This window comes from Argiope bruennichi, chromosome 5 (assembly GCF_947563725.1).
Source record: "Argiope bruennichi chromosome 5, qqArgBrue1.1, whole genome shotgun sequence".
Taxonomy (NCBI): domain Eukaryota; kingdom Metazoa; phylum Arthropoda; class Arachnida; order Araneae; family Araneidae; genus Argiope; species Argiope bruennichi.
In genome coordinates this window covers 87,586,293-87,610,235 of record NC_079155.1, presented here as the reverse complement: position 1 = coordinate 87,610,235, position 23,943 = coordinate 87,586,293, and the positions used below count along the sequence as shown (strand labels likewise).

At 30.0% G+C, this 23,943-nt stretch overlaps 1 protein-coding gene across 1 annotated transcript; it reads left to right on the top strand.

Moving 5' to 3' along the window:
- Positions 1-18,844: 18,844 nt before the first annotated feature.
- LOC129968316 (uncharacterized) lies at positions 18,845-22,902 on the top strand. The gene is made up of 4 exons (XM_056082170.1): positions 18,845-18,856; positions 21,191-21,673; positions 21,759-22,253; positions 22,339-22,902. Exons 1-4 carry the CDS (start codon positions 18,845-18,847, stop codon positions 22,900-22,902), a joined length of 1,554 nt encoding a protein of 517 aa, XP_055938145.1.
- The last annotated feature ends 1,041 nt before the right edge of the window (positions 22,903-23,943 follow it).

The window sequence follows — 23,943 nt, the reverse complement described above, 5'->3', positions numbered from 1 at the left end:
TACGAAGTCTGTCTGTCCGGCTGTCCGAACATAAATTAACCCTATAACTACAAAATTAAGAGTTCTAGACGAATAGAATTCTGTAAATAAATTGCAGAAATCTATCAAATTTTGAGCCAAATCCATCGAAGAGTTGACTGTCCGTCTGTCTTTTCTTTCAGAAGCATGTAAACGCGATAACTAAAAAACACAATGAGTTTGAGTATATCAAATTTGGTATGTGATTTTGTGACTGCAAGTGTACAGAGCACCCCAACACACAAATTTAATTTAATTTAATTATTTACTGCTGACCAGGAATTAATCACCAAAACTCTCGCCAACGATCACGCAATAAATTCAGTGAAAACACCAAATTCACGCCAAAAGTTAATATTGCAAACAATTGTGCCCCAAGGTGCAAAGCTTGGCGTTCCCTGAGATTACACCTTTATTAGAAAGTATGCGAGAATGTTTGTATGAGATCACTCACTCTGGGTTTTTTTCTGTCATTTAAATCTCTTTACACCATAATATTGTTTTGAATGGAGTATTTTGCAATATAAAGAAACAACTAAAAAGGATTTTCCATATACCGAAATTCTCCCATTTTCAGAGTTATTTTTCATTTCGATTTCTTTGTAATTGATATAACTTTTGATAATCAGTCTTTATCACTAACCCTTTTTTTTATAGATATCACCGACTTTTTGTCAGTTTCTGAGAAGAAGCGAGTTAGTCAAGGACTCTTGTTAGATTTATTCTGTTTCGATCAAGAAAGGCCATATTTTTTATAGTAGAGAACAGGCAGTTTGTCTCATAGTTTGGGTTATAAAAGAGCTGCTTCTGAAAGATTCGCTGAAACCTCCTGATGCTTCCCGGATTTTTTAAGAATGATTGAGAAATCTAAATACACCAGAAAAGACTAAAAAATACTTTTAAAAACATTCATTAAAAGAACAGACTTTCAGATCATAATTATAATTACATCATTTCCATCTTTCAAAATGATTGCCTATCCTGCAGTAATAACTATGTTCAATCATATAATATGACACATGAGCCATATGACAATTAGAAGACATAAAGGTGTGTTTACATTCAGCCAATGATAAGATTCCACTAAGTCAAGCATGTGCAGAAGGAAGAATTGCGCATGCGCTGAGAGAGTGGACAACAGCAAGTTCTTATGTCGACGGGACAAGTACTTGCTACTATACCTTTTCTGCGCATGCGTGGTTTACTGAATGGTTTGTTGTTGGCTGAGTGTAAACCCTCCTTAACATTCGGTAGACTAAATATCAACTGCGGTTATTGTATAAAGTCATATGATTCCGAAATATAACAGCTTTGAAGAAATTAATAGTAGCTTAAATAATTCTAAATTTAAATGAATGTTTGTGAATGTCAAGTGAATGACTCATTCACATGTCAAGGACTCAAAATTTTGAAAGAAGGAATCTTTGAATCTAATAGTAAAAAAATGCGCTAATCAGTATAAATTTGGAAAAATGAATACAAATTATTTCATAAATGCTGAATTTCTTCATATAATCCAAAACAAACAATTATCAAAACTATATTAACACTTATTGAATAATTCCGAAAGCTTTTAAGGTATCCGACTATGTTAAAAACACTGGTTTTCGACCACATTGGCGAATTCTTCTTTTATTATTATTTCTTGTAGTTCAGGCTTTCTTCTTTCCAAAATAGTATTTTCTAGGAAAAGGAAGGTCTGATCTATCATTCAGGAGAATTTTAAACAATTTTTTAGCTTTCACTTCAATTTTCTCAAACTTTAATTTTCATAAAAATTCTTCACCGTTAACATGGTATCTCACAAACTAATAGAAGTATTTACATAAAAATTTCAGCGTGTGTTTTAAATAATATGGGTAATGAAATGAACTAAAAGTTTTATTGTTGGTGAAAAACTTTTTCATTTATAGGTGTTTTTAGAAAAATTAAGTTGTAACTTTATGGAAAAAATGTATATATACGTACGTTTTTACCCATAATTTCTTTGCATCTCAAAATGTTTCTTAGATTTTGGTTCATTTCATTCATCATTATATTCTATAACTTGTGCACAAAGAAAAATAGGATTGCAGCATTACAATTTTGTGTAGAGTGTTAACCGTTTAGGTTAAATTTCATTAAAATATTCTACAAATTTTCCTATTTCTCAAAATATATTATATTTCCAAATAATGTTTTTGTATATATAGTGTTTATAATTGATAATACATCTAAAAACCGTAAATAGTTTTTAAAAAATCCAATTTTTCAAAAATATTGCTTCGAACGTAGTCGGCTACCTTAAATTCAGTTTTTTTTCAAAATTGATGAAGGAATTACGTATAAAAGTTCTTTTTTTACCTAGCGTTACATAGCAAAATTTTCCCTTTTATAATTATCGTTGAAATATTTAAACTTGAAATAAAGACGACTAATGCTTACAAGAATTCAAAACTGCAGCCAAATGTTAAGTTTAGCAATTGATCTAGGAGTCTGGGAAGAAATACAATAAGATTTATTTTTATTGAAGTGGCAACAATATTTATCACGTGATAATTCTTATAATTGAAAATGCTGTCATTTCATTTTTTCCCTCCATAGTTACTTTTATTTTGATTTATATTTATTTCAAAATTCATATTCTTAAATCCTCAGCTTTAATAAGAATAATGCAAATTTTTTGGCCGTCGAAACAGTTTGGTCGTAGACAGCATTTATGAAATTATAAAATGAAAAACAAACAACGTCATTCCTCAGTAGACATTTTCAACAACGAACAGACATTAATCTTCACTTCAGACATTAATCAATCGAGCAACAGAAAAAGAAAAAATGACAACAACGTGGCTAATATAAAGAAAAGGAGGAACTCGAAGTCTCTGAGATCTTCGGATCGTGGTACACATAAGACAAATATAAAAACCAATAAAAAAAATGTTGAGAAGAAAAAAAAGACGTTGAAAGAGCATCCTAATGAAGATGCACAAAGCAACGAATTGCCGATATGGCTACAAGGTTCTGAGACTGGTATTAGTGACGAAGTGATTGATTTTGTAAGTGCCCTCTATAGCAGAAAGCGGAAACTCGAAAAAGATGTGAATTTAAAATCAAATAAATATAAGATCACTCTATTGAAATCAGGGAATTTTTCGAACAGCAAAGGAGGCAATGCAGAAATGAATGTGCCATCTAAAGCTGCTCGATCTGATCCCAAGTTCAAGATAGTGAGAGAAATGATGTATTCTTGAAACAATTTCAGCGAAAAATTCCTGCTAGAACTAAATACGTTGACAAGTTGGCAGTGTTGATTTCCATTGAATAATTGAATCGAATATCAAAGAAGATTTGTTCTTATTAATAAAACCCTTCAATTACAGATAATTAGTATTAAGATGTTCTTTCTTGATACAAATAAGTTTAAGTTGTAATCTTTAATGTGCCTCTTTATATCGCCAAGAATGCCAAAAAAGCGAGGTTATCAAAGTGATAAGCATACAACTTACCAAGGAGAAAAAAAGATTATTAAAAAATCAGCAATAGGGTTGCTAGAAAAACTGCTTCGCTTGCTTGTTTATGTTATATCATATTGGTGACAAATTCAACGGGTATATTAAAGCAGATTTCCGTCAAACAGTTCAAAAATTCAATAAGACTAGAACAGAGTGTGATTTCTTGAAAAACACTCAATTAACACTAATTAATCAATTAACAAAAATGCAGAAAAACAGCAATACAGAAAATTGAGTATATGGAGATGTAAGGCGCCAAATTATGGTTTTTTTTTAAAACGATTAGTCATTAAATATGTTAAACTTATTTGTTTATTATATTCATTAGTTTGAAGAGTTTTTGATAAGTTTGGATTGAATTTTTTTCAGACTTGAAATGAAACTTGGTATTCGATTCTTTTATTTTACCACAAAAATTTGCCAAATACCAGAAATTTTGGAAAGCTACCAGATTATTTGAATTTCTACATCTGCCTAAAAAAATGTTTAAAAAAATCAGCATTAGTGAACACATCTTATTCTTAAATGGATCCCAAAATCAGATACAGATCTTTAATTTCGATGATGATACTTACAGGTATTTTTTATCTATCTATCTATCCACCTACCCCAGGGATATCACATCCCATCCCCATGTCTAGACAGGCAGTATGATTTGATCAAATCATTCTATCCCTCTGCCGGCTTCCTGGCATAGCGGTAGCGCGTTTTCTCCGTGATCTGGGCGTCCCGGATTCGAGTCCCGCTTCGGCATGGTTGTTCTTCGTCTGTGTTCTATCTGTGAAGTGTGTGAATGTGCACCCCCCCTGTAAAACAGGGTTGTGCAAGCGAATGTGTGTGAGTTTCATCTTCATATGAGCTAGAAGTCAGACTTCTGCCCTTGGGTGCTCAGGGGTCTTTACCCTCAGAAGCTACTGCAACCCCTTTTCGTGGTAACGTGGACATTACATCATCATCATTATATCCCTCTGACGTATTTTTTCTTAATTAGCAACTGCGATCTGCAGTAGTAAACTTGAAGTATTTATACAGGCAGTATGATTATAATTACCCCATTATGTATTTGTACAGTTACTAAATTTAGAGATTTTCTGGATTACTATTGATTTTAAGAGAGTTATTGGCATATTTCTTTTAGAACTATATTAATAGATTCTAGTCATAAATAGTATTTCTAAGCGTCATGTTAAAAACTTCTGACATTTTATAGTTGTATTTGAAACTTTTTTATTTCAAAGACTTAGATTAAGTAGCCCGAAAAGTTTGTTTGGTTATCATAAAGATAAAATAATTTATGGTAAATACTTTCAACGAGAGATAATTCCCCAAAATTTATTATGAATTCATCAACTAACCTCCAAAAAGGAGCTTAACAAGAAAGCCCTTTTAAGCTTAATCCGCAACTTTAACACGAAACCTTTCAAGGGAACCAACTTACAACTCAATCGATGAACAACTCGAAACTTTCAGGCTGTAGCACCGCCTCAAAACACTGCTCCCGCAATCACCCTAAACGCCTTTCCACTCCATATCCACTCATTAACTAAGTAGTCTGGCTATTTTTCTCCCCATTTCAAAAGGCCCATAATTGAGAGAAAGCTAGGCAACACCCCAAAGGTCTTAATTTAAGTCTCGACGAAGTCCTAATTTCCGTATCAAGTGACTCTATTCCTGCGCCAACTTTGAAGAGGCCAAAACACTTTATGTAAAACGAGACGAATGCTGATAGAAGGGGTTAACACTCTAAGGTCCCAAGGCTTTACCAGCACTACTTAACGGCTGGCTGTTGCATGAATTTTGTACAAATGGCTCTCGGGATGCGAGACATTGAATGGGGCATTATTCGTGGCAGCCAGCATGTGTAGCGGGTGTTGCCTGAATATTAAATTTGGCCGGTAACAAGAGGTTTCAGCAGTTCTTGCATTATGGATTGGAGTATTCACATTTAAAGGATATTTCGTGTCAATTTGATCTTTGACTTTTATGAAGTTTGAATCTGGAGCGAGGGTTAGTAATGTTATTTCGTATCTGCGGAAGGAAATAATGGATATTTCTAACAATGCATAATATTGTGAATTATGGTTAGGTGAATTAAGAATTCTACCTATTCGTTGAGTCTTTTTTATTAGCAATTTTTTATTTTCTTATGTCGTTATCACTTAAAGCTTAGATTTGCCTGGAATATTATTTTGCATTTGTAGAGAGAAATAACAGTTATTTCTAACAATGCATAATATTACGATTTATCATTCGTAGAATTAAGAAGTCTAGCTCTTTGGCGAGCTATTTTAATAAAAAACATTTTTATTCTCTTATAACTTTGCCATTTAAAGTTCGGATTTGTTTAGAAATTTTAAGCAGATTTTTTGTGTATGGAATTTAAAAATCACTTTCCACCTTCCAAACAATTTCTATATTATTGATCAATTTAAGTTAAGGATGTAATATTAGTTAAATTTTCTAAAAGTAAGTTATTTGTTTTATTTTATTAACTTTATGATCCAGATATACATATCAAAGCATTAATTATCAAGCATTAAATTATAATAAGCATTAAAGCTGAGTAATTTTAATAGCCTTACATTTTTAATAATGCCCACTCATGTGGATATTGATGTTATGAAAAGACATAAAATTTTCTAGAAAAACTTCGGATCTCGAGTCCTAATAAAGATCCCAGCGAAATTCTTGTATTTTCCACAACCTTCATTCGTATCAGTAAATTCTTCAAGTGGTTACTTAGTTTGTAGCCAAAATCGGGAGTAATTAATTTACATCCATTCAGTCTACATCAAGAATCTCTGTAAATCTTTTTTATCAGGGAAAAATCTCATATTGCAGCAAAGAAATATTACAGATTTGTAGGAATATCATTTACATCTTTATATGGAGATGCCGATGAATGTTTTACAGAATGTTTTAAAACATTATTTAAATGCTTGTAAGAAGATTGCAAGTTCTATTATTGCATTAGCTAGAAAGTTAAAACTTTTTGAAACTAACACTTTATGAGTTATATTTAATTTTCAAGCTATCCGTTCAATCTTTTTTTGCTAACGAATCTCTTTGCAGTTTGAAAACTGTTAAAATTTTCTACTGTTTCTCTACTAAACTATTAGAAAATAATAGACAGAAAGAAATCGAAATCAATAGATTCGGATCTTTCTTTCTACCATTATAAATAACTGTCCAAACAAAAATTATAGCCATTTCAGAACGGTTTCTCAGTTCCTTTCTTCTACAATGGAAATATAGTCGTTTTAAATCGCTTAAGAAATCTCGAACCTGTTAGATTTCATTGTATTGGAAATTCTACAGCACAATCTAATACATTCTTCGATACAAGATACTTTGATATCAGATGAGATTTTTCAGATCTTCTGACATCGTTCATCTTTCTTCAATTGGATGATTGCCAGAGTTAAAATAAATCGACGTGTTGACGATTGTTTGGAATGGTTCCACGATTTCGTGTGGGCGGTCTCTGGAGTGCTCTGGAAAACAACCTAGATTGTAAAAAGTAGATATATATATATTTATTTTTTGGATGGTGGATGTAGGAAATGGTACCATACTCTAGTTGATTAAAGTCTATAGGCTTCAGGAATTCATATGAAATTTATCCATATAACTCACTTTATAAGAAATGAGAAGCTATTTGGAAGTGTTGTGAGTTTGAATTTAGTCTGGCGATATTATCAGCACCATTCTTTGAAACTTGAGATCTCGGGTTCTAATGGAGGTAGGGATATCAAATAAATAAAAAATGAATGAAAAACTAAAGTCAACATAAAATATCGATTCTTGTCTAAATATTTATATTTATAATACAATAAAATATTAATATAATAAGTATTTTTTTACTTTCTTGTATATGATGTATAGGGAGAAGGCATTATAATCAGCAAAAAATTCGAAATAGAGCTTTTGCCGAATCTCCATGTTTTAAATATTTCCAAGTTCGAAAAACATATTTTTGAACAATGACAGTCTGTGTATGACAAAAATAAAATAGAAATACTTTAGCTAGACTGATGAAATTTGGTATACGGCCTCTAAATGAAATTTTTCGAATTCTATCAAACTATGAGGGAAATCCTTTCAGAGGAAGTCTGCCCGTTCAGCATTTCAGAATATAAATTAACAATAACTGTAAAACGAAGAAAACCAAATGGATAAAATTCAGTGCTCATATTAAAAATCTGAAGCATGCCGGCGTCCTGCAATAGGGGTAACTTGTCCTTCTTGTGATCTGAGTGTCCTGGGTTCGAGTTCCGGTTCGGGCATGGTTGATCTTCATCTGTCCTATCTGTGAGATATGTGAATGTACCTCCCTGTAAAAAGCGGGTGTGCAAGAGCTAAGACGTACTCTTGGCCCTAGTTGGCGCTGCTAAAACAGGAGACGCACCCTTGGCTTAAAATCGCCGACTTCGTCATCGAGCTTATTTTTGGCAAGTGCCATTAGAAACAATAACAAAATCTAAAGTATAGATATCTATGAAATTTGGAACCAAATTTGTCCAGGGGATGGCATTTTGTTGGTCTATACATTCATGAGCATATAAATGCGATAACTGAAAAACGCAATCACTTAAATATATAAAATTTGGCACGTGATTTTATGACTATAATTGTGACTCTGTGTCACATTTTGATCTTAATCGGAGGGAAAAACTCACTTACGGACATTATTGCGCGCATTTGAAGGATTAATCGCCAAAAACGTCCCCAAAAATTTTTGAATCAAATGATAGATTCAGTAAGAATGCTAAATTCATGCCTTTTAATAATATTTCGTAACTATTGTTTGGTAATGTCATGCAAGGCATTCGCGGGTTCATCCAAGATCCAAAACTTTATGTAAATTCAGGGGGGGGGGGGATATTTATTAGAGTGAAATTTTTTGGGCGACCACTCCTCCTGCTGTTATTTAAATATAAACTATCTTGTTTGTATCAGTCCCTAGAATCCTGGATATACTGCTGTCCAGGAATACTGCTGCATAGGAATACTATCAGATATTACTAAGTGGCATATTTTTATATATATCTGATAATATTCGCCTGAGTGTGTCTTGAATGTTATTTTATGTGAATTTTTAAATAGTTCTATTTTATCTATTATTTGTAAATAATATTTAATTCCTTTTACCATCCTGGAAGTGGACAAGTACATGTAAACACATCTTTTACGGAAATTTTAATAAATGAAATCAGTAAGCTAGGAGAGTCAGACGGAATGATATTAGCCAAGCAGTTGTTAAACAGATCTGTCTGTTAACTAATGACGGGCCTTAGAATTCCAATGTCATGGTATAATCTTGAATTATATAGAAGTTTCTCAATATTTTCCCAACATTCATGAAAATATACTTTTTTTACTCCAGATTAAAAGGAATGCCGTTATTGTAGTATATCTAAAATGGGTAGATTTATTGGAAGAAATTAAGAAAAAAAATGAGTAACGCTTCACACTGTAGCATATCTTATAGAACTCCCACTACTACAATATACCAATCATCATTGTTTACTCGAGATTATGGCGAATCTCTAAGTTGTAGAGTTCAAAAAATACTTTTTTTGGAAAATGTCCATCCGTGAGAAAGATAACTCAAAAACAGAAATTTGGTATATGGTCTTAATACAAAATTTATAGGTTTATACCAAATTTTGAGTAAAATCCTCTCAGATGTAGTCTGTCTGTTTGGCTGTTCGACTATAATATAACACGATAATTACAAAACAAAGAGAATTAGACAAATAAAACTCGGTTACGGATTTATCATCTATAAATAGCCACTGTAAAATTTTGAGACAAATCCATCGAAGGGTTGACTGTCTGTCGGTCTGTACTTTCAGAATCACGTAAAAGCCATAATTAAAAAACAATGACTTAAATATATCAAATTTGGTATGTGATTTTGGGACTACAAATGCTGTAGTATTGGGTGAAATTTTTGATTCAATCGGTTGGAGAAATAGCATGCCGGAGATTAATCGCCAAATAATTCGCCAAGGTTGACTCTATAGATTCAGTAAAAATGCTAAATTTACGCCAAAGATTAGTATTTCGGAACACTTGTACACTTGTAAAGTATATATGAGAAAGTGTTTTGGAGATCATTCTGGCTGTTTTGTTAACTAATAGAAGTTTTCAATGATGAAGAATAAATAACGTGATCTTTTGAATTTATTTACTTCTGGTATGTTGTTGTATATTTTTTCCTTTCCCTTCTTATACTCCGAAGTTGAAAACTCTTTTAAATTTTGATCATAAATTCTTCTAGTTTATTTCTTTATTATCAAAAGAAATACTTCATTGCTATGAATAATAGAAAGTGATTGCAGCATTTATGACTCAATTTACAAAAACACAATTATAGATATAGTATTAAACTTTTGATATATTGTGATATATATTTGATATATATATCAAATATATTTGATATTTTTATATTGTGCTCTTTTTCACAGCATTCGCGAAAACTAAAACCCAAAGTTTTTTCTTACATATATTTTGAAAATATCCTGATATTCGAACAATTTTGATTGGGTAGGAAGAATGTTTTTTTGAAGAAATCAAATATTCGAATTTTCTCTTATAGCTTCAACGAGAACCATTATTATCGTTATTTGAAATTTGAAATTCTTGGTTATCATGCAAAAGAAATTTTAAGTTAATATTCTGGTATTCAGATTGTCATCAAATGAATGAAGGATCATGAATCTATGCATTTATGTAGAAACTTTCTAAATTAATGGAACATTTATCTTTTGAAAAGTTTTTAGGAAAAGGTTTTTGTAATGCATGGAATAGAGCTTCTTTAAAAATTCTATTTAATATATCTGCACAAAAGCGGAAATATTTTAATCAAATGTATTCAAAGTATGTTTGGTTGAAATTTATTTTATTTTTGACATAAAGTTAGTAATTATATATCCATTAGTCACTAATATATTATTAATTATTACATAATTCAAAGGACTTGATACTATATTTATTTATTAATATATAGTATATTCATTATATAATGTTTGTTACATATATCAGGGTTGCTTTTGGCGATAATTTGGCTGACCGATAATTTAGTTGCTGAAAATTTAAATTAAATATTTTATGTAAATATTTTTTAATGGATTCTTTAGTGAAATATTTTAAAACTTTACATTCCGAAGTAAATATAACTAGCACTATGTTAGAAATCTTACGCTATTCTGATATGTTATGTATTTCCCTAATTTTCTGGCAATACGTATAATTATATCACTGGTATTCAAAGATGTAAGAATTTCCAAAAATCCTCAATATTTACTTATGAAGTTATTAACGGTATATGCGTACAACAAATTTCAAAAAAGTATTTTAAAGCATACTTACTTAGAAATCAAAATAGAAGAATCTTCAAACCTTCATCATAAACAATGGAAAAAAAATGAAATATTAGTAGCAACAATGAAAACGATTTAAGTTTTATTTCGAACAACGAAGTATATCATTGTAATATAAATTTAAAACATTTCTTGAAAAATAGGGAAAATATGTGGCAAAAGTTCTTAAAATTGAAAGTTGATTTTTTGAATTTTATAATCATGTAAAAATCACTTCTTTGCTGTAATATTTTGGAAAATGACAAAAAGTCAAAATTTAATTTAATTTTTAATTGATTAAAATACAAATAAAATACATATTGTGGATGGAAGCGAATATGTAAAATTATAAAAAGTTACTTTTGTTTATATATTCAAAATTAAAAGTTCCTTTAAAAAAATTTCTTAGATATATTTTATTTTTATGAAATTAAATGAAATAATTATTTAAACGAACATGTATTTTATAATTACTAGTTAAATTATTTTCAAACCTTTGTTTTACTTAAAATTCATTTATTGTCTTAACTAAAATCATTTTTTCAAATTATATTAAGGATCAAGTTTTTGAGACATAATTATTTAGTATTTTTATAGACGCCATAACGGAAATAAAAAGAGATTTATTAAATGTTTTATTAAATACATAGCACCGTTTCGCACTTTTTGTACTGTTTGACTCTTTACCATTTTACAAAAAAATCAAGTTTAAAAAGTTTTCTTTTGCTAAATTAGCTTTTAAATTTGATATTTATTACATTGCTTAACATTGTAAGGCACCGGCATTTCTCCTCAGTCATCAACGTAATCGGTTTCAATGCGTCAAATCTTTAGCGACCTTACGTTTTGTGCATAACATTATTGTATTATGAAGGGACCAAACAGATATTTTGGGATTCTAAACTTAGCTTCTTGAATTAAAAATTTAATACAAGTCGGTAATTTTGCTGCAATGATAATACATTAATTTTCACCTACATTACCTATTTCATTATTGAGTTCAGAAATCAATATTCAGTTCTTCTATTAATGGATTTTGTCCTAAATCTGATACAAATCTAAAATTTTGTTGTAAGCATAAAATCAATTGCCTGCATTGCTGTGTACAATGACTGACAGACACACTTTTCATTATGAATTTTTGCCATAAATTTTGGTCCAATTCGACAATTTTATTGCAAAGAACATCCACTAATTTTCACTTATCATGTCTGTTGATTTATTGTGTTCAGATATAGACAAATCTTCCAATGACGGAATTTGTCCAAAATTTAATACATATCTTCAATTTTGATTCAAAAATAAGTGCCAAATTTCCTTAACTTGGCTTGTTCGAATTTTATTGTCCTCACCTATAAACAAACATAATTACAACCCCACCCCCGCTTTTTTAATATTTGGGCCCGTTTAAATTCTAGTCAGTCAGCAAAACATCACGAACGAACTTAAATAAATTAAATTCGAGACAATAAAAAGCTTTTAATAATAAAATTAAATTATTTCGATAACTTAGCCAAGACAGCCTCAACTGACATGTTTCATTGTGCTGCAACACTAACTTATTTTGAAATCTTCTCTATCTAAAAGATGGAGTCGAGTGCACTTTGGAGAGTCCCACCTGCTCACCCTTGGTATTTTGGTAAGAGTCCTGGTTGATGTCACCGTCTGGATATCTCTAGAAAACAGCAAACGGCTCTCTCTCGTTTTTTGAGTGGACACACCAAATCCCCCACCTTCCAACACGGACAGAGAATCTTTGCTGAGTGTCCTTGTTGCAAGGCAGATCAAGCCTCTCCTAATCCTGTTCTTAAATGTTTAAATTTTACCATTTTTGAGATTTTAAGGGATCCGCTATAGTTTTTGGACTTTTTAGAGATCTTTGGTTTCATGGAGCTGGTTTAGCACAGATATACCACCTGGGATAAGAAACAACAACAACAAACAACAATAAAATATTTTTTCCTTTGTTAACTTTATATACAAATAATTTTCAAACCACTGTTAGGAATAACTTCATTCAAAAGGCACAAAATACTCAAATAATTATCTTTTTGACTGTCTGATCTGTTAGTAGAAATTCATACTGTATAAAATCCTGATAACCAAAGAAAGCAGCCATCATTACTTAGAATTTTGAACGATTAAGAAGTGAACTTTTCGGTTTTACTTCACCTTTCAAGTTCTATAGACGCTGGACTGTTGATTTATTTCCACCTCAAACATATATATCAATTTCATCTCTGGAAATTACACGGATTAGAATTGAATCAGCTTAAAAATTTATCTCTCCGACCACTTAAGCGCGTTGCTATTTTTAGAGCAAATTCAAAGCTCTTGGAACAACTGGAGATGAGACATATAAGACTTTAAACGAACTTTTAGAATTGCTCAATAGGAAACGATAGAGGAACTTGTTTCTTGTTTCAAATTCTTGTTTCAAATGACGTTCACTAATCACTAGTTGTTGGACCTTATCAATATATTGATCATTAATGGAAGTGGATGGTTTATCAAATCGGAGATTAACTACGATAGTTTCTTTGATAATTACTTTTTTAATAGCTTTTTGAAATGTTTCAAGCGCTTTTATAGTAGACATTTCATCATGAAAACAAAATGTAAAACACAATGAATGATTTTTGCTCAATAATATCTCCAATTTCAGAAAATCGACAAATTGAAAATTCTAATTTTATCGAAAACAAATTTATTATTAGACGATGAAATAAAATAAATGCTTGATTGTTAGAAGTTGTAAAAATGTTTCATAAAAAATTGCTAAAGATATTTACTATATATATATTGTATTTTACGAATACTGTATTTTAACGATATACTGTATTTTAAAAGACGCATTTCGGGAATTTTGTAATTATGGTGATGATTGTTCAGGGTTTCAAGAAATCAAGCTCAAACGGAGAAGTCACATTTGTATGGAAATAATTCAATAATTTATAATTCAATTAAAATGAGATGTTTTTATGTTGTACCCGAGTTTTAAAAGAATCAGAACGAAGAGGTGACATGTTTACTCTCTAACTGCTTTGATTTAGTATAGTCAAATTTCAATATCAATCCAAGATTCTTCGCTTTTAATACTTATAAACAAAATAATGAATCTTCTGTACAGTAAGAAAGTTAACTCGAAAGATCTCAAAATATAAATCTGCTTTCTAACATAATACTTTTCGACTATGCGTCGGTAAGGGAATAATTCTTTGCCAAACCAAAATGATGCAGAACTATTTTATCAAATCATTAATACTGAGTCTGAAAAGTCTTTTACAAAAACCAAATCAATAACTTTCTGGAATCAACCTAGGACTTTAAAATGAATAAAAAACATTTGCATTTTGAGAAAATTGATGTTACTCCTTATGTGACAGAATTCTAAACTTCGAAAATAGAAGAAGCTAATTAATTCTCATTCTGATATAATAGTAATAAAATTATACGTAATCATTAAACTGAGAATCTTCAAATAGTGAATATATTAAATTTTAAACATAACATTAGAACTAAAACTTTTCAGTCCAATGCCAATTCATTAAAGAGTTTTGGAAATAACTTTCGAAATCCAAGCATGGAATTTTTGTTAAAGCTTCCGCCTCAATTCTATTGAATAACTATTTTAAAAGAAATTCTTTTGAAAGATTGGTTGAAGCAAAACAACTAATTATGATCAAAGCGTTGCTGAGTTCGGTGGCATTAAAATAATTTCCTGGAGGAGAATCAACGAAAATGGAATACAAACAATCTGTTTGATGAAAACTTATTTTCATAGAAGTAGCTTTTATTTCGTGAAAATGTTTGATTTACAGCAACTCTGTTTTGTATCGACATTAGTTCAAAATAAAAAATAATCCATATTTATATTTATTTCTATATTAATATATGAATGTGCGTAATAAAATTTCATTAAATAAGAAAATTGTTTCAATTTCGAACTTTTATATGTATATTTACAATCTTAATTGAAATGAGACAACAGTTTTGAGACAGAAATTGAAATCAAAAATTAAAACGGAGAAGTAGGCAAATATGATGTGTTACCTCTTTAAAAAGAAAAATTAGATTAACATAATTTTAAAAAAATCACTATTATTTGAAATAGTAAACTACCATATTTCTCTGAAAATAAAACCCAGTTTTATATTGATTTCTTCCTCCAACACATTAATGTTTATTTTCAGCGGATGTCTGATTTATGGTAATTTACATTTATTCAGATTAAAGAATTACATTCATTTTATTTATATTCATGCACAGAAATTTTTATTTATTGAAATGCAGTTATATCGTTTGGAATAGGAAATAAATCATCAACCTAAAATTTCTATTGTCATTAATATCTTATGAATAACTGCAGATTTTCATAATTTGAGTATCAGCCCTCTAAACAGTCAAACAATTTGTTCTGAAGCCGGAATAGCCTGGTTAGTACAGAGCTGGATTCGCGTCCCTTGAGTTCGAACCCTATCGGCCCAAGACTCCTCGTGTATGTGGTGGCTGGCGCACGTATAAATCTGTTGTGGTCACAAAGTTCTCCATGACGAGAGTAATGAAATTTGGGGTACTGGATCAAGGGGGATCGTTCTCTGATGCAGGTTTAAATTACGATCTGTGGATGAGTGAATGCAAGGGAATGAAGTCCTCCCAATAAAAAGAGTTGTGACGTGTGTGTAACTAAGTCTTACTCTTGGCTCTAGATGACGCTACTGAAAAAACCCTTGGCTTAAAATCACTGACTTCTAAAGTCAGTGGGCTTGTCTCTGACATTAGAAGCAACAACATTTTGTTCTTCTATTATCCGGCAAGGTTGTTGGTTCTCGCCACCCTGGGGTGTACACAAAAAGTGGGAGGTCTGTCTCCTCCCATCGATGATGGGACGTACTTCCCTAGGAAGGATTGCACCGTGGCCGGTGATGGCCCTTAGGACTCCACCACAGTTCCCACCAGTTTTGTTGTTGCGGTGGTCCAGTCATTCAGATTTTTCAGTGTGCATTCCAGCGAATCGGAGTAACCAGTTTATGGTTCTTCTTCTATTAACAAGGACAGATGATGATTTCCAATCAAAAATAATAAACACTGACTTAAATTAAATTAATTTTGTAAAATTAATAAAAATCAAAAGAATAGTTGCATGCAAAAAATTTTGTACCATTAAAAATCTAATTTTTGGAATTTTTAATGTGATGTAAAATAATAATTGTGCAATAATCACCTTTCAAATGATTTAATTTATTAAATTATTATCAAAATTTTAATTAATTTTTTTTGACTAACTGAATTTTTAATTAATGTTTTCACTTCCTAAAGTTCAAACGAATTCTGCCTCTTGGTTTAATAAATGCCACAAATTTGGTTGAGTTCAGTTCAATAACCTATAGATGTGGAAAAATGCCCATTTCCATAATGTCTTTATTCATACTGAAGTGACATTTAGCTATAAAACTCATAATTCAAAAAAATAAAATAATAATAAATAAAGTGTAAATTTAATATGCGTTATTTATTTAAAGACTCTTCTTATTAATTAGGTTACTTCACTTATTCTTTTAATAAGTTGCAACACTCCGTAAATACTAGGATCAGAAAGTGGTTTTTGTATAAGTTAAGGTAAGGGCAATAAAAGTGACGCAACTAAAATAATGCTAGAGTGCCCAGCCAAGGCGCCGGATGTATCTTTTTTAATTATTGGAGCATATAATTAATATGTTTCCATGAATCGCTTCGTTAAATTTATTGAGGAAATAAATTGAGTTAGAAAATAGCCTCCAGTTTTATGAAGTTCGACCATCCATGTAAAAGTGGGAGATACCTGGAAAATGCACGATAAAATTTTATTTCTTTAAGATTTTTCGTTGCTCCTAGTGCATTAATGAAAGAGAAGAAGATTTTAATAACAGTGTTTAGATAACAGATAAATGCTCAGTTTAAAATGTATAAATTATTATTGATTTAGATTATCAATAACATGTCCCTAAAGAGATATAGCAAATTCGTCTTTTACTAAATATAAATTTTTTTTTCTAATGATATACAAGTCTGGTAGAGATTTGAAAGGAGAGAAATTTAAAAAGTGATATACATTCATGCTTTTTTGGTTTTAAGTCTTTACAATGGAGAGCATATTCAAGTGTTTGCTTAAAAATCTAGTCATTTAAACGAAACAGTAAACAAATATTCCTTTTATTTAATGAAGAAATGTAGTTTTCTGAAAAATGAAAGAAAATATTTGTAGTTAATTCAGCTGAATCATATATATATATATATATATATATATATATATATATATATATATATATCCAGGACTATTCAACATCTCCTCCTAAACGACAGAGCCAATTCCAATCAAATTTAGCACACTTCTTCTTCAGAACAAACGAAAGAATATCGATAACTTTGCCATGTGTAAAAGTTAATTAAATATTCGATTGATTATAAATCAGCTACAATTTTGCACTTTATCTAAAGTAACTTCAGAGCACATTGTTTTGCAAGAAATATTTTAATACCGTATTAAGCTTAAACCTTTTATTATTTTAATAATATTAAATCTCTTTCTTGCATTAATTTCTTCAAGTTTTATTCATTTTTAAAAAAATTTAAAGCAGAATATTTTGCAATGCTTTAAAAGTTAGATTCTGATAACTCTATCACTGGTGTTTGAAATTTCTGCTTCATATCTTTTGGGAATATTTTTGTTTTATAGTTATTTAACGATGTGTAAAAGAACTAAAATGAATAATTGTTGTATCCTTCTTTTACATCATTCTAGTGATGTGTATTATGATTATTTACACAAAGTTGGTATTTACATTTAATAAATAAAACCTGAAAATATTTAAATTCAGAGTAACAGCAATCGTATGAAACTCTTTATACCCATGATTGAATTAGTCTTCAAATTTGATAGCCTGATTGCTCTCATTTTAATCTTTATACAGATTTATTGAACAGAATATATCGAAAATTTGTGAAACTGGACATAAAAGTGGCAAAAATTGATTTTCTGTGGACAGAAATAAATTGAGGAATTAAAACGAAAGAATCTGAATGACCAAATTGTATATTTATCTCTTTACTTATTTTTTAATTATCACAGAATATTAAATTAATCTTTTAAGCAGAACAATATAATTAATTGTTCAATGCAGAATCAATTACAATGCAATAATTAATTCTGCATTGTACCCCAAGGTGAGGTAATATTTTCGTCAGATGGGATAAGAATATGCTAACATGTCATTTTTTTCTGCTGATTTATTTCACCGACTAATTGGCCAGTAATTTATTTTCAGTGGTAATGGTAGTCAAGAAATTGCTGCCTCTCATAATTAGTCTAATCATATGGGCATATCCTTAGTTTACTTGGTTCAACATCACCTTATTTTGTGGTATTTTCTTGTATAGATGTTATGTATTCCTAAAGGTGTATAGGTATTATTTATTTACTGAAATTGTATTGCTTTGAGGATGAATTTGTTCTTATTGGAAATAACAATATTTTCTGCTATATCTTGTTTATATACATGATAAGGATTATAAAATGCTGAATAATTGACATCAATATCTATTTTTTTTGTGCAAGATATAATTAATAGCAGTATATTTTTGATATAATATACTTTATTTTTGTGCCAACATATTCTTCTCAAAAACATGATAAAGATGATAAGGACTCACATGATAAGGATTATAAAATGCTGAATAATTGACATCAATATATATTTTTTTATACAAGATATAATTAATAGCAGTATATTTTTGATATAATATACGTTATTTTTTTGCTAACATATTCTTCTCAAAAACATAAGGATGATAAGGACTCACATGATAAGGATTATAAAATACTGAATAATTGATATCAATATCTATTTTTTTGTGCAAGATATAATTAATGGCAGTATATTTTTGATATAATATACGTTATTTTTGTGCTAACATATTCTTCTCAAAAACATGATAAAGATGGTAAGGACTCACATGATAAGGATTATAAAATGCTAAATAATAGACATCAATATATATATTTTTTATGCAAGATATAATTAATAGCAGTATATTTTTGATATAATATACGTTATTTTTGTGCTAACATATTCTTCTCAAAAACATGATAAAGATGATAAGGACTCACATGATAAGGATTATAAAATGCTGAATAATTGATATCAATATATATTTTTTTATGCTAGATATAATTAATAGCAGCATATTTTTGATATAATATACGTTATTTTTGTGCTAACATATTCTTCTCAAAAGTCTAATTTTTTGAAGCATTTATTAAGATTTTAAAATTAATTCATCGTATTCCATGAATTAAAAAAATGTTCTTAACTCGGTTTCTTTTAGGATGCAGTCTTTTTTTGAAAGTCAATTTGCCAATAATTCAAAAAAAAAAAAAAAAAAAATCACAACATAATTCTTTTTTTATTTATCAAAAATTTTCATTCATTTAGAGCAATTTTAAAACATTATTATTTTGCTACGAAAAAAAAATGATAATTCCCAATTGATATCAATCCTAGTTAATAAAAAATCAATAATGTGACAAAACCCAGCCAAGAGATAATCACTAACCCAGATCTGATAAACGATAATATAAGATGCGAAATAAATTTTCATCACTCTCCTTCATTGCTGCATTTCGTCAAGGGACCGAAGTCTCTTTCCTGATTGAGTGGCCGAATTTATTTGTCCTTCGCTGGCGGCCCCTCACTCTTCATTAGCTCAGCTTACAGAAGATCTAAAAGCAATTTCCTGAAACACAGCCTTTAAAACAACTAGATGCAGAGAACGAGGCCAATGTTCCGATCTAGTCTTTTCTTTTACCAGGGATTTTCACCTCGCGCTTGAAAAGAATTTGCTCTGTTAGTGTATTGTTATAGTAATTGCTTCTACTCGATATTGCCTCCATACAATATTGTCTACTTGCTAGCTTGAGGCAGTGGGGTTTATCAGTCTGGGCTCCTGTGAAGGTTGTTATTCTAAAGCCTTCTTTTAGAAACATTTAAGAGTTATTTGTATGTTAATGGTCAGGCTGAGATTTTGTAAATTTTCTGAAGGATTTGTTTTCTGTGGAGCTTAAATTAGATGAGGTTTTGTTGATGGTAATATGCGTGTATATATATGTCAAAACAAAGATTATTTTCTAAGATTTCGGAAACTGAAAACTTATTTTTAAGTTAAGCACTTGTGTAATATAGAAAATAAAAAAAATATAAAAAAATCAGCACTTGTGTAATAAAAAAAAGTACTTGTCTAATAGAGAAGAGTTGTTTTAGAAGGAGACTATCATTTCTCAAAACTCCCATTTAATATGTATATCTTGGTATGAATGACATAGAGGAGTTTTAAACTTAAATTTAATACGAAAAAGAAATGAATTACACGTAAAAGAATCAAAATCGGATTTTTCTGTAATTAACTATAACGATGAACTCAAATTTACATTTTGCAATATTTTGCTAATTTTTAACAAAAAAAAAAAAAAAAAAAAAAAAACCTAATTTTTTACCATTTGTATTTTTTTAATCGCATTTACCAAATATAAAAACTAATTGAGTCTTCTGATTGTAAATGAGTATTTATTCTTTGGTTTGTTACATATGAGAAATTACTATAAAATTTAATTATATTTCTTATTGTTTCCACTCTATGAAAATTTGACCAGAAAAAATACTCATTTTGATACAAAACTTGCTTAATATTCAGTTTTTTTTTTTAAAACGAAAAGTAAGAATTTTCAATAAGGTTGTACTGAATAAAAAAAAATTACTTTCAGCTATTATTCAGTCATTGAAAAGCATAACTTTACTCTACTTTTTTACATTCTAGTATGTGAAGTACAGAGAGAGCATTGCAATCATAGAAAAAATCGAATTCGAGATTCTGACGAACCTCCATATTTTAGACCTCTCTGAGTTCGAAAAACACATTTTTAAAAAAAGTTCTTCTGTCTGTGTGTGAGAAAGATAACTCAAAATCGCTTTTAGTTGGAAAGATGAAATTTGATATATTGTTTTTATACCAAATTTGCAGATTTCTATGAAATTTTGAGCAAAATTCCCTATTGGGTACATAGATTTAATATCTGTAGTGTACACGTTGATCAAATTTTGAATTATATCCAACAAGAAGTTGACCATCTGTCAGTCAATACTTTCGGAAAAATATAAACGCAATATCTCAAAAACGCCAGTATTTAAATGTATGAAATTTGATATGTGATTTTGTGACAAATGTTGGCTTCGATCGGTTGAGGAAAAGTGTATTTAAAATATGATTTCGGATACTATTTAGCAAACGCCAGAGATTAATCACCAAAATATTCGCCAAAGAAGACACGAGAGATTCAATGTAGTTGATGTCAATTTTGATGTCGTTTTTGATGTCAGTTTTGATGTAGTTTTTGATGTCAGTTTTGATGTTGTGATCAGTTTTGATGTCAATGTAGTTGATGTCAGTTTTGATGTTGTGATCAGTTTTGATGTCAATGTAGTTGATGTCAGTTTTGATGTTGTGATCAGTTTTGATGTCAATGTAGTTGATGTCAGTTTTGATGTTGTGATCAGTTTTGATGTAGTTTTTGATGTGATTTCTGAAGTTGTGATCTGTTTTGATGTTAATGTAGTTGATGTCAGTTTTGATGTTGTGATCACTTTTGATGTAGTTTTTGATGTGATTTCTGAAGTTGTGATCTGTTTTGATGTTAATGTAGTTGATGTCAGTTTTGATGTTGTGATCAGTTTTGATGTCAGTTTTGATGTCAATTTTGATGTCAATGTATTTGATATAGTTTTGTGTCAAATTCTGGTTTCGATCGGTTGAGGAAAAGTGTATTTAAAATATGATTTCGGATACTATTTAGCACACGCCAGAGATTAATCACCAAAATATTCGCCAAAGAAGACACGAGAGATTCAATGTAGTTGATGTCAATTTTGATGTCGTTTTTGATGTCAGTTTTGATGTAGTTTTTGATGTCAGTTTTGATGTTGTGATCAGTTTTGATGTCAATGTAGTTGATGTCAGTTTTGATGTTGTGATCAGTTTTGATGTCAATGTAGTTGATGTCAGTTTTGATGTTGTGATCAGTTTTGATGTCAATGTAGTTGATGTCAGTTTTGATGTTGTGATCAGTTTTGATGTAGTTTTTGATGTGATTTCTGAAGTTGTGATCTGTTTTGATGTTAATGTAGTTGATGTCAGTTTTGATGTTGTGATCACTTTTGATGTAGTTTTTGATGTGATTTCTGAAGTTGTGATCTGTTTTGATGTTAATGTAGTTGATGTCAGTTTTGATGTTGTGATCAGTTTTGATGTCAGTTTTGATGTCAGTTTTGATGTCAATTTTGATGTCAATGTATTTGATATAGTTTTGTGTCAAATTCTGGTTTCGATCGGTTGAGGAAAAGTGTATTTAAAATATGATTTCGGATACTATTTAGCACACGCCAGAGATTAATCACCAAAATATTCGCCAAAGAAGACACGAGAGATTCAATGTAGTTGATGTCAATTTTGATGTCGTTTTTGATGTAGTTTTTGATGTCAGTTTTGATGTTGTGATCAGTTTTGATGTCAATGTAGTTGATGTCAGTTTTGATGTTGTGATCAGTTTTGATGTCAATGTAGTTGATGTCAGTTTTGATGTTGTGATCAGTTTTGATGTCAATGTAGTTGATGTCAGTTTTGATGTTGTGATCAGTTTTGATGTCAATGTAGTTGATGTCAGTTTTGATGTTGTGATCAGTTTTGATGTAGTTTTTGATGTGATTTCTGAAGTTGTGATCTGTTTTGATGTTAATGTAGTTGATGTCAGTTTTGATGTTGTGATCAGTTTTGATGTAGTTTTTGATGTGATTTCTGAAGTTGTGATCTGTTTTGATGTTAATGTAGTTGATGTCAGTTTTGATGTTGTGATCAGTTTTGATGTCAATGTAGTTGATGTCAGTTTTGATGTCAATGTATTTGATATAGTTTTGTGTCAAATTCTGGTTTCGATCGGTTGAGGAAAAGTATATTTAAAATGCGATTTCGGATACTATTTAGCACACGCCAGAGATTAATCGCGAAAATATTCGCCAAGGAAGACACGAGAGATTCAATAAAAATTCTTAATTCAACCATAGTTTAATATTTCGTAATTATTGCACGCCAAAACCATGTAAGGCACTCGCTGAGATAACCCCTTATTAGACAGTATGCAAAAAGTATAGGGGGTGACAATTCCCTATGCTTTTTTTACTTTCTATACATTCGCGAAACTTTGGGAACATTTACAACATCATTGCATTAAACCGGAGAAATGTTATTAAATCTTTTAGGTGAACTAAGGCATATTTAGTAAATTCCCCACAAACAAGGGCAAAACGATAATAAATAAATATGCACCCTCAAAAAATTCCGTTGTAATAAAATATCATAAACCAATTTCCATTTTTTTTCCTTCTTTTTCTTCAGAAATACGCGGGACTTTGGAACCATTTAAGACATTATTGTACTAAACTAAAGGATACTGCTCAAATTCTTCTTATTCTAAACCATTAGGACATACTAATAAAATGTAAATAGATTTCCTGATAAAAACAAAGTTAACAAGCTATCACTAACCTAGATTTGATAAACGAGAATATAAGATAAATTTTCATCTCTCTCGCTCTCTGATTGCGGTGTTTCGTCCTCCAGAGGTTGCTTTTTATTAGAAGACTATTTGGCCTCTGTTACATTCTCTTATTACTTATTATTTCAGCTTGCAAATGATCTATAAACAATTTCTTGAAATATAACTTAAAAAAAGCTAGATGTAGAAAGAAAGGACACTGTTATGATACAATCGTCTCTTTATCAAGGAATTTTATCTCATTTGATAAGAATTTGATCAGTCAGCGTAGTGTTGCACATATTCTACTGAACATGTATTTTGTGCAACTAATTTCCCTTAAGAATAAGTTGAAATATCGATTGAGAAAATTCTTTGTATTCCTGTTCATTTAATCTTTGTCTTTATAGAAACCCTTTGAGGAGCACTACCTTTTAAATTTTAAACTAAA

What these genes read in the sequence shown, in the direction of transcription:
- LOC129968316 (XM_056082170.1), top strand. An exon ending in ATGTCAATTTTGATGTCAAT is followed by an intron (nt 21,674 to 21,758) that starts GTATTTGATATA and finishes GATACTATTTAG; the next exon opens with CACACGCCAGAGATTAATCA. An exon ending in ATGTCAATTTTGATGTCAAT is followed by an intron (nt 22,254 to 22,338) that starts GTATTTGATATA and finishes GATACTATTTAG; the next exon opens with CACACGCCAGAGATTAATCA.